This window comes from Rhodnius prolixus, unplaced genomic scaffold (assembly GCF_049639745.1).
Source record: "Rhodnius prolixus isolate KJV_2025 unplaced genomic scaffold, Rpr scaffold_6, whole genome shotgun sequence".
Taxonomy (NCBI): Eukaryota; Metazoa; Arthropoda; class Insecta; order Hemiptera; family Reduviidae; genus Rhodnius; species Rhodnius prolixus.
The window spans coordinates 7,391,356-7,403,742 of NW_027411634.1; the positions used below are offsets into that span (position 1 = coordinate 7,391,356).

Genomic DNA, 12,387 nt, shown 5'->3' on the forward strand with positions numbered 1-12,387 from the left:
GACAATAAAAATATAATTTATTCTATCTCCAAATTTAATGTATAAATATATTCTACAACTAAAATACTTTCTTTTTCTTTTTTTTTTAATATTGAGAAAACAATCTATAATCCAAATTTTTAAATTTAAAGACATGTTTGAGAGAATTTAATTAAATAGTCGAGTATCAAAAAGAAAAAAAAAATATGTATATACATATACAAGGTTCCATATATTCAGTCACAGAAACTAGCTAAGCTAAACTAGAAAATTAAGTCGAAAAGTAAACATGGTAAATACTCTCTTACTCACACCATTATATTACACAGGCAACGTTATGAGCATTTACACAAAATATGGAACCTAAAACATTTCTTTATTCATAAAAATAACAATTATTATAAATGCTGACTAAATAATAATTTTCATAAATTTATTTACAAATTTACAAGTTGAGAAACATCAAATGATAGATTTACTTTCTTTACGCTTACAGCTTCTTCAAAAAAAGTTAGGTAACGTACTAAATCAACTTTATTCGACTCTGTAGAATATTAAGAAAAATTCGAACGATAAAGTCGGAAAATATATATTTCAAAAAAATAAGTGTGGAGTGTATTTTGTAAGTGCATTTTAGCTGAAACCTGAAGATAGATATACTTATTCGCCTTGCATTATTTGTCGCTTTAACTGTCTGACCCAAAAAATGGCCATGTAAGAATTAATACCCAAAGAATGATTTAAAATCGAGGTAGTAAGATTTAATTATGAAATCTGGGGATGAGCTAATTGGGCCAAGAATAGACATTATTCCAAATCTATGAGTAAATCTAGTAACATTTCAAAGCGGAAATATCAGAATCAAGAGGTTATCCTATTCCATAGCTAGGCTGTCATTAAAGCGTTGAGTTCACATGTTATCATCTCAAAAATGGTTCCTAGATGAACCCTGGCTAGGTATAGCATCTCCCAATCACTTGGGCCTAAATAGAACCCGAACCCTTCGGGGAGAGATAAGTGTCGATTATTGACAGAGGAAGTATAATTAGAGAATCTAAGTGAACTAATGTGGACGAATATCCGCGCAAGTTGGGTGAACAATTTGTATGTTTGGGGGTTTTGGACCAATGTTTACAATTAACCAATCCTTTCGCAAATATGATACAAACCTAAATTTTTCATATATACGCATGTATGCATATTCACACTAAAGAGAATCAATTAAATATTTAAAAATAAGAACATATACATGGGTTACCATTATGTTTGTTTACTTATCTTTAAGAAAGTACATTTTTTTTGTATACTTTCTTATATTTTCAATTTCTATTTTAAAAAAATACTAAAAGCCTTAAATTTTAAATAATCTAACTTCATCATTAGGCTTAAAGTTTATCAAGAAAATTGTATTCAAAATCAAATATAAATTTTATTACAGATTTTACTAAATTTAGGGTTACTTTCTATTTAGCACCTTATTAACTACACATTTAGAAATAACAACCTTTTGAAACCCTATTTTTATCTTTAACACGATATTATTTAGATTTCGAAAATAGTGCACTTCAGCAATCCATTTTTGAAATCTGCTGAATACGTATTAACTTAAAATTTAAATATACTAAAAAAAAGACAGGTATTTCCAAATAAGGCAGTAAAATAATAACAATTATTATAGACGCAATATGATATTTTAAATGTCCCTTCCTCCACTTTTAATTATGAAGGTTACCTACCGTTGGATATTATTAACATTTTCATTCAATTGGAAATAAAAAAAAGAATCTAAACAAACTCTTAAGAAATTGAATCTTTGATAAGATGCATTAAAATCAAAATCATGTAAAAATAATGATTTAAAATAGAATAAAAAGTTTAAACACTATTTATTTTTTCTAAGTATAAAACTTCAATTATTGACAACTTGAATTAAACTGACTGTAAAAAAGGTAACATTATATGTACAGCAATCATAAGGAAAGGAGAAAATAAAGAATTTTTTTCTTTTACATTCTTACGAACTTAACATGTTTGGGGGGAGAACTATTAGCAATTGCTTTAAAATTTGCAATTAAAACCACTTACTATTTCCATTATATTTTCCCGTTCTGCAGTCAAAAATGTACGAATCAAATTTTTTCCTTAGGAATATTTTGAAATATTACTGGAAGATTTAAAAAAATAACGAGGAACTATTGCATTAATGCTATCAAAGTTTGCGTAGGGATATATAACCCTGATTAATACAAATTTAAAATTTATCAACAGCTGGCTTGAATGGACAGATTGATTTTCATCATGTATTAAAGGGGTTTTTCTTAGATCATCATGTGATAAAGGAGTGCCCAATTTACGACACAAAATAGAATTCTAGCAACCACAAACAAATAAAATGATAATACTAATAAAAAGGGAAGGGATTAGCTACATGGTTAACGTATTAGATTCTCACGCGGAGATCCCGGGTTCGAATCCAGCTGCTGGCCCTTGTATTTTCCTTGGAGCTTCTTACAGCTCACCGTTCGGTGATGGATAGTGTCGTTTTTAACGAGAGAACACTGTCCAAAGGCCGTTAGTGCACTGAAAAAAGCTCCGGGCGCCAATAACCTCAGATTTTGACGCGCCTTAAATAAAATAATAATAATAAAATTGATCAAAATGCAAACAAATGTTCACAAAAAAAAAGAATTGCGATATTGAATGAATAATGCCAATGTGCTAGAAACATATTCAGCTGTTATCCGATAAGAGAGCAATTTTACAATAGACAACAGTCTTGGTGAAACCAAGATGTGATCGTAAGAATAATAACAATAAAGTTGATGATAGTGAATAGATTTCATTGGAAAGTTCAGTCAGTAGTCCAAAGCCCATTCATTCTCCTGCAGAAAATTATCTACCACATCCTTCATAGCAAAATTCGGTATCAGCTGATCTTGAGTTAGCTTGACTCTTGTCACTGGATCAAAATGGCCGACCCTCTGAAAGAGATTATCAATACCATACTTTAATTAGAAGTTAATTTAACTTGGAATGCCCGGTAACATGGGTATTATATATATATTATATTTAAGAAAAGCTCTAGTCAGAATGTTGACTTTTAAAGTGAATTTTTAAAAACTACATTTCATCGTTATAAAGAATCAGGCAAAAAAGTCAATTTCGCAACAATTTCTGAGCACCCTAAAAACTTAGAAACACTAAGAGCGTCTTAAAATTCAGGAGATAGGTTCTGTTTCTAGATAGCCTGCTCATTCAAAAATTTTAGAAAGTTTTGCTCAAGCTGTTCTCTATCCTTAAATCGGGCGTTTTTTTCCCCCCACAGCAGTTACCAGAAGCGGAAGTGGTCCCTACACAAACAAAACTTTCAGATATATTAGGCATGTCTCAACTCAACTATAAACGCAACATGCTAACAGACAATAGTTTCAGAGTTACAAAACATTCCACATCAAATTAAGCTTCAGCAAGCCGCTCGCCGACTTAAAGTCTGTAAAAATATTCTTAAAAACCGGGTGTCTAGTTTTATCAAACAAGTTATATTACTTGCAATGAAAAGTCCAACAATCTCATATAAAATGAAGGTGCATAAGAGCTCTGTGAAAAGATATTTATAAAAAAGGTTATAAATAAATACCTGTAAGTGTTCTTCAATATCCTTCCTCTCATAAGTAATACCGCTGGGAGTGATTACTGGCTCACGAAGGATTTCAAAACTAATCTTTCCACAGAGAAAATCTGGTACATCGCGTTTCTGAAAAAAATATTTTATAATTTATGAAGTGTGTTCACTACAAAATGGGAACATAACAATTGATACAATATTCAGAGTTTTGGATTAAGAATTCAGTCGGAAGCTCCAATCATACCGCAATATCTGTTTTTTTAGTCAAAGGTTTCTAGAATTGATATATTTGGAATGCGAGTTATGTTTTGTGAAGATTATGCAGCTTGTGCCTTCCGTCGATTTTCGCTTGCAACACGTTCATCTAAGTTTGTGTCGGTATATCGTTATTAAGAGGTGATCGAAGTATTATTGTAGTTTCCTCTTTAAGACTCACCTCTCGTTCCTTAGCCACTTAGAAGTATATCGACATTATTCAGTCCTTCGGAATGTCCTCAAATAAAGGACCTCAAAACTGTACTTGAATCCAACACTCACTACATTGCATTCAAGAGGATAGAAACCAAAACATGGAAGAACAAGGGTATCAGCAAGTAAAATACTTCTCTATACTATGTATTTTTGTGAATTTTGCCCAAGCATGTTAAACTCATTAGGGTATTTGCTTTATACTATTACCTCCTTATTTATCAAAGAATCAAGATAGTTAAAATTAGTCTTTTGACAAAATTTTTATCTTTTTTGTTTTAAATACAATTATCGTTTTTTTTTGTTTTTTTTAAGTGTGTAGGTATATTATATAATTAAATAATAATAAAATCTTTTCAACATATTTTGACTTGAAAATATTGAGCATCTATTGAGACACTGACACTTGTAAATATAATTTAAAATCACAGGAGCATCGACAAAACATTAAACCAGTGACTTCATAGATTCAATTTCGATAGATGGCTTATAAAAGCAAATCAATTTATATTTTAATAAAATAATTTGAAGTAATTTAAATCACTCTATCACTAAGAGTAACAATAAAATTAATCGCGTACATTTATAGGTTCTTAAGAAGACATTAAATTAATTTAGATTACTTACCCTTCTTCGGTCATCAACTTTGGCAAAGAGGGCATTTAATTCACTAATACAATTTTCCTGCAAAGAAAAATTAATTAATTAATAGGAGACTTTATAAATATTATTATTTATTACTTTTTGTTAATCGGACAGGGCAGATTCGTTGCAACCTTCCACACCTACTTAATTGCACTTAATCCCCGTATTGCAGAATTTCTCGAACTATTCTTGTGGTAAAACCACTCCCAGAATCACTCTTAATGTCCTCTTTCTAAAGGCATCTGCAGAGGCCTTGATAATTCTCTCTAGTCAATTGACCGTTCTCACGACAGGAAAGGTCACAAACTTACTCAAGTTATATCTCTCTTTCAATTCGAAACCTAGTTGCTGATATTTCCCCAACGAACTTACAGCTTATTTTCGACAAAGAGGCAGCAATATAAATTGTTTTATTTTCCAAGTCTAATCACTGTTCACCTAGATGACTTATTAGATCCAAAGAAATTTAGGGGTCGTTTAGGTTCGAGGTTTAGGGGTATAACCTAATATACCTCAAGGCTGTGCTTCTTTCTTATCACCCAATGAACGTGGTTGGCGGCATTGCAGAAACTTTTTATGCAATCGGACGGAGGCATGACTCAGAGCAGCTTACCTTGAGAAGATAAAGTGCCTAGGTGAAACCATTTAGTAGACATAGTTATAAAAAAAAAAACTATCGTCTAATAAGCAGTTACGCTTATTCATTTTCAAATCAAAGCTGTGAGCAACCTGCATTTTCTTAGAATATTTTCCCGCACTATGTGCTTTCTATAATTTCATTAGAAATCACATGTTTTTGGATCGCCTACGAAACAACGTTTCTGGAAATAGGGTGCCAAGCAGTAACTACTTAGTCAAGACTAATCAAGAACGTTGCTGTCGGAAGTAAGCGTAAAAAGCCGTGCAACTACTTTTGGGCCTATTCATTTTTCAAATTAGTCTCGCTAATAACATCTAATTGTGCATTTGTAAATTAAGGCAGTAAAATTCTAATCTAATCGGCAAAAAGCTTGTTTGAGCTTTTGAACTATGAACGTATGTTCAAAGTAAGCTCTCAATGATTATTTTACGATTCCTGCAGAGATTCGCTAACTTGATGAAAGCTCTTCTTCTTTGGGGAAAGGTACAGCCTAGCCAAGGAAGTACTAGAATGACAACCCTTGTCTGTTCATAACAATCAACCCCTCTATGCGGATTGAAACCACTTCTGAACCCCAAAATTACAAGTGATAAAAGGTACATTGTTTTTATTACTCATTTTTAGTTGGTAAGCTTGTTTTAAGCACTAATTGAATTATACGCGAACATTACTAAAAAACAACAAGGGTATTATTACAATCAAAATTAAATACTTACACATTTCGATTCAATTTCCATCACCCTATCTTGAATAAATTCTTCGTTGAGATCATCCATGTTTTGTTTGACTTTTTCAATTTGTCTGCCTGCATCTTCATGCACCAGTCGACTTAAATATGTCTGTAAAGAAAATAAGTACCTAAAAAAGATACATTAAGGAAACTAATTGAAGCTGCTGATCCTGGTAAACGGAAGTGCGGAAACTTGAGAGCTTTAATGACATAATTAAAATAAGCCTTAAGGTATATATATATTTATTTAGTCTACCTTCCGCAGGACGGATTCAATTCCAACTTACAACTTCAAAATGATGACCGAATTGTACGGAAGATAGAATCAGGGTATGTGTTGAGTTTACATATAATACAAAATTAAACCCTAGTAGCATATTCAACAGTTTGAACGAATAAAAAATAAAAATAGGAAGAAGAAAAAAGGAACAATTAGCTTTTAAAATCATAATAGAAACAGAAATAAACAGAGGTACAGACCAAAAGTTCTATTTCTTGTGTAATTCGTTTTTCTTCTTGTACATTCCATCTTTTCTTGCGAGCTATCCTTAGTTGACAAGCAATATCATCGCCAAAATTTAATTTTTGTTCTTTGGCTAAGTCATTTGCTGGAAAAATGAAAATCTCAGTAAAATCAATACATCAATATCAATGAATAAGTTAAACGAGCCAATTTTTTAAGGTTTTTCTCTATCACTCACAAGGCGGAAAAACTGTTGATACAGAACTTTCACATTTTTTAAAAGTAAAGCTAGCAATGCAAAAATGAGTATAAAACTGTATTAAGAATTAACCCCAAACTATAAAAAAATAGTAATAGTTGAGACCTCTTTGTAAATGTTTAATAGCTTCATCAAAGTTATCCATTTCTAGAAGGGCCTGTCCTAAAAAAAAGTGTCCTTTAACTAGAGTAGAATCCATATCCAGAGCTCGCCTACAATCTTGACAAGATGAATCCCATCGTTTTAATTTCAAATGACATAATGCTCTATTTGTAAAATATGTAGGCATTGTTGGGTTCTTTATCTGAAATAAAAAAAATATAATAAATATTTTCCGTAATTTCTTTGGAATTCACTAAACTTAAGGAAAAAGAGGTTCTGCTGATATGGAGAGTAGCTTTATAGGTTTCTCAGGCGACATGGATTTATGGAGACAAAGTTTTATTTATAAACACGTAAATCCATGAACTGTGTAGAAATAGAAGGTAACATCTTTCTACGGTTGACGCAACACTTCATTACCGCCCCTTTGGCGTAGAAGGTAAGGGAGCTGCTGGAGAGCCTATTCTCAGCAGGGTTGAATCAATAAACGATTTTGTTTTCACATTTTAAATGAGTTATTTTGCAATGAAGATTAATGTTAAAGAGGACAAAAAGAAAACACTAATTTTTAATAAATATGAAATTTTATTTATTCGGTGTTTCTAATTTAAATGGGATTCTTGTTCAGGAACTATGACGGATCACCCTGTAGAGGTATTCTACAGAGTAGTGTGCTTATTAAATATTTATTAAATCCGATCAAACAAAGACCTTGGTCTCTCACGACAGTTTAAGTAAAGGCAACACACTTGAAAAACTAGCTCACACATTTCCCTACAAGAAAAATTAGGGCCATCCATTTAACAAACCTTACGCACTCATCTCCCGTACTTATTTACTACTTTATTTGAAAGCTTACTTTTTTTTCTAGACGACTTATGGAAAAGAGAAATTTTTAAAGAGATCCGTGCACACACAAGTTTAACTAATCCAGGCGGGTTAATAATGAGTATAAAGTACAAAAATAATTTTTGATAATTAGACTCAACACTTTTATGGATGAATATAAGCAAATAAAAGTAAAGTAATATTCAAAAAACAACGTAAAGTATCAAAGAATCCAACTTACTTTATCTTGTTTAAGGTACTATTTTGAAACATTTACGTTCCCATGAAATAAGGAATGAAGTGGTTTTTAAGCTTCATGCATAGACATGATTTTGAGATTTGCTGTAGCAACAATTTAAATGATCTCATTACTGGACAAAAAAATATGTGAGGAACCAACATTTTATTTTTTATAATATTCATATCTTCCTTACAACTTTCAACATAAAAATGTAAATTGCAATTGGGTTAGTAGAAATTTTTTTTTGCCAAAAATCGTTTAAGTTTCATAAACGCATGATATACGTCAATATAATAATACACCTCCTTTACTTTCAGCAACTATTGGGCAAAAAATTGATAAAAGAATGGCGCAATTTTCTTTGTTATTCCACATTAATAGAATTTTTTGCCTGCAGCAACTTTAAAATTACAATGAATGCCACGCTTCTATCATTACAGATTCTTGTAAAGAAACAGGTGAGAAATTTCAAATTATAAATTATATTTTATAAAAATGAATGATGAATGAAAAAGAGAAAAATCAGTAACTAATTAGGACGATATTGCTTAACGTGGCAACACCTTATTAACTACTAGTGGCTACAGTAAATATAGTTTGTTTAAGAAAAACGTATATTTTTACAAATGAAGCCTCTTCTTTTGATACACCTTTGAGTCAGTGATGGAGAGATAACTCAAATATACCCTTCACTAAGTAAGTTGACTGTAATGAGGGAATTGATGAGAAAAAAATGAATACCTAATAAAACTTCAGCGTAACATTATTTAGAAAAAGTAACTAACTTTACACTACACTTAGGAGAACACATGGTAATGTTTATTACAGTTAATAAAGATGGACTAATATAATTCTACAGGTAAAAATAACATTGAGTTGAGTTTTTAAATGAAAATCAAACTTACTATTGCTTTGGTGTAACAAGTTACAGCATCTTCGTATTTTCTCATACTGAAATGTCTGTTACCTTGATCTTTTAATTCTTTATCAGTAAGATTTGCCGTGGAATATGTGTATTTACTCATTATGCACCTCCAATGGCACGATTTAAAACATAAGAGAGAGTAAAAACAAAATCGTAAATAAGTCTTCAGATAATAACAACTTGTAAATTTACAGTGAGGTTATAATGATTGCAGATGATGGCAAAAATGGGCTACGAATAGTACGGGTATCTGGCAGCTGATTGTAAGGTTAAAATAAGTAATGCTTTAATAACTAATAGATAGCAGCAGAATTTTAAGAACATAATTGATAAGAATTCCAAATCGTCATTGTTTTCATATTTTGTTGGAAGTTAGACTGTAGACATTGCAGCTTTTGGTGAGCATTCCAGACCATTTCAAACTAGAAAACAAATTTGGCTCAGTCACCATAATAATTTTCAAACTATAATGAAATCAGCTTTACTGAAACGCAGCCTTTTTTGTTTGTTAATTGCTTAAAGTTGTACCAAGATGAAACGAGGGCTGGATAATTTCGTTGATTATCCGTCAAAGTACGCTTTTTTATTTCTGACTAATTTCGGCTTTTCATCCATCATGTATGTGTACTCTACATGGTCGCAAAGAGTCGTAATGTGCCAGAAGCTGTGTATCTGTAAGTAAAATTGTCTGCACCAAAGCTCTGATCGTGGATGAAAATCCAAAGCACGTCAGAATGTAAGTAAACGAACTATGATAGAAAAAATTAATGTATGAATGAAAAAGTTATTTTTCAAAAAGAAAAAGAAACTGTCTCTAGATGGAAATTTCTTAGTTTGAAGAGTTTTAGCTTATAAAAGAAATAGTTTCAGCCAAAGAATTGTAATTTAAAGTTTCTACTAGAGGTGTGTATGCAAACTGAACCCATCCTCATTCGTACTTGTTCCTTCAATTCCGTCGGTCACTCGTTCACCTTCCTTTTGGTCCTCGGTCAGTCAGTCTGTCCCTTGTTTCTTTGCACTAAGTTTCCCATTAAGTTTTACGTTTAGAGAGAGCAAAAACTGTGATAAAATAAAATTAAGAAATAAAATTGTTTTATAAGTTTAAAGTAGAGGTTTGGCTCTAGTAATTGTCGAGATGTCTCAGGAGTTATTAAGAGCTGCTGAGGAAACATGGTAAGAGATATCCCAGAAATCGGCCAAGAGATATTGCTTGACTCTCGATTAAAAAAAAAAAACTGTTTCAAGCCAGGTAGCACAAAATATGCGAAGGTTTAAGAAAGCATAGTCAATAAAGTGAAACATTTACTATCACTGGAAAAAGAAAAAAACTAACTTCACTCCCTTCCTCATGTAAAATATTTTATATTTTTTCCGTCTTATAAAAGTTTTCCGACAAGCATCAACTGCCGAAGTTATGATATAGAGCAGAGAATGAACATTAATGATCTAAGAATTCAAGTTAAAACCATGTCCCGACTCCTGGCTCCTAAGTTGAGAAAATCGAACACAATGACAGTAAGATTAATAAATTAACTTCTGTTTAATATATATTATTTTTCAGAAAGGCATCTATTTTAAGAAGCAATAGATTTGAAAACCCCTTTTAATGATAATTCACGTATTAATAGTAATATCACGTTTTTAATTTTTCTTTCAAGCGATACCCTTCCTTGCAGTCTTGAGAGAGCCGTTCTTCTACTGCTTCTCCACAACTTTACGGTTTTCATTATCAGCTTACAACAATATTAATCCCCTTGGAGGTACTTCAAGAGAAAAACTTGAGAACAATTCTCTCACATCAGATATTAATCATTCTGAGCTTACAGGGAAGGAATTAGCTATGCAGTTAGCGTATTGGATTCCCACGCGGAGGACCCGGATTCGAATCCAGCTGCTGACTCTTAGATTTTCTCTTTCAAGGAGCCTCTTAAAGCACACTGTGCGGTGATGGACAGTGTCGTCTGTTACTAGAGAACACTGTCCGGAGGCCGGCAGTGCACTGAAGAAGCTCCGGGCGCAATAACCTCAGATGTTTATTCATATTTATCAAAAAGAAATGTCAGCCAGTCAAAGTGACTTCCACTGGAATGGTAGTGCAGCGTAAGCAAGTGTGGTCCATGTCCTAAAGGATAAATCATCGCAACAGACAGCGCATCCAACATCCAGGTATGTTTATAGCATTTTTATTTCTTTAACTTTATTTCCAACTATTTTTAACTCTTTCTTTTGTCTGTATAATGTACTAGCAATACACTTATGGGTCAGTTGAGATTTAGTATAGGGTTTTTTCCTCCTATCTTTCATTCTGTCTTAAGCTTAGTTTATTGGCGATTCCTTAATAATTTAGTAATATCACATTTTCGCATTACAAAATTTCTGTAATTCCTCTTTTCCTCTTCTAAGTTCTAAGATACTGCACTCATATCTTCTTGATTCAACGCCCATCTAATGTTCTTATCATGTGTCTTACCAGGTTCCACTTGCTCTCTAAAATCATTTTCTTCATGTCTTCCAACATTCTCTCTTTTTCTATTGCTTTTTTTTTTGTCTCTTCTTGACATTTTAAGTTTTGTGCTAGTACGTGGCAACTATTCCTTATTTCAGGAATTATTCATTCTGTTAGTGTTCAATCTCCGTTTCATATCTCAACTGGCACTTCAGTTGCAATCCTGAGTTTCAGCTAATTCAATTCTGTTCAGAAAGTGGCTTTGCTCTCTTCAAATGCTTCAAGAAATTCTTCATCTTGCCTAACCTTTGAAATCACCTACCGTAAATATGTAATCGCTTAAATTTCTTTGCTTCTTTTCTCCTTATTCTTTCTTTATTCGACGATGAATTAAATAAATATAGCTGTCTTTAAATTATACTTTACTTTTAAAAAATATTATTCCAATTAATTGTACATTATTTTTGTTTAATAAAATATTTTTTCAAATAAAAAAGAATTATTTTCTATCTACATACATATGTATGTTTTAATAATACATTTTTTCTAGTGGATTGGGATAAAACCTGCTTTTAACCTTCCACTGTAACCTAATCTAAGGGTTTTGAATGTAACCTGCATTAGATAGTGGAGCCAGTTTAACATTTCATCTATAAATTTACGTACATATAAATGACAAATTACGACAGTTTTATCCAGATTATTCATATATTGATATATTCTGATGCATATACGCATATCTGATAAAGTGACATACAATATTGGATTAGATTTGTGGATTGAGGCTTGCAAGTAAGTAGTTAAAATACTTATTGGACCAGTCCATTTACTATTATTCCAAAAACATTTATTAACATAGACTAAAATTATTTATTTCAATTCATCATAAGATAAGTTATAGCAATAGTTTAAAACTGCAGAACAAATTTCACTTGATGTTTTTCTTCCGGCTCACTAACTTTCCGAAATTTGAAGTATTGGGAAGTAATTTAAAAGGGAAATGGAAAAAAGATGAAATTTACAGGTACATGAAGTC

The 12,387-nt window shown here is 31.7% G+C and overlaps 1 protein-coding gene and 1 pseudogene across 1 annotated transcript; one reads left to right on the top strand and one right to left on the bottom strand.

Annotated features, from left to right (window-relative positions):
• Positions 1 to 9,136, bottom strand: STUB1 (STIP1 homology and U-box containing protein 1). The gene is made up of 7 exons (XM_074140308.1): positions 8,886 to 9,136; positions 6,915 to 7,113; positions 6,568 to 6,695; positions 6,074 to 6,196; positions 4,700 to 4,756; positions 3,617 to 3,733; positions 1 to 2,960 (listed from the first exon to the last, which is right to left on the bottom strand). Exons 1-7 carry the CDS (start codon positions 9,003 to 9,005, stop codon positions 2,835 to 2,837), a joined length of 870 nt encoding a protein of 289 aa, XP_073996409.1. The 5' UTR covers positions 9,006 to 9,136; the 3' UTR covers positions 1 to 2,834.
• LOC141460376 (cystathionine gamma-lyase-like) overlaps positions 9,120 to 12,387 on the top strand; it is a 20,124-nt pseudogene continuing 16,856 nt past the window's right edge.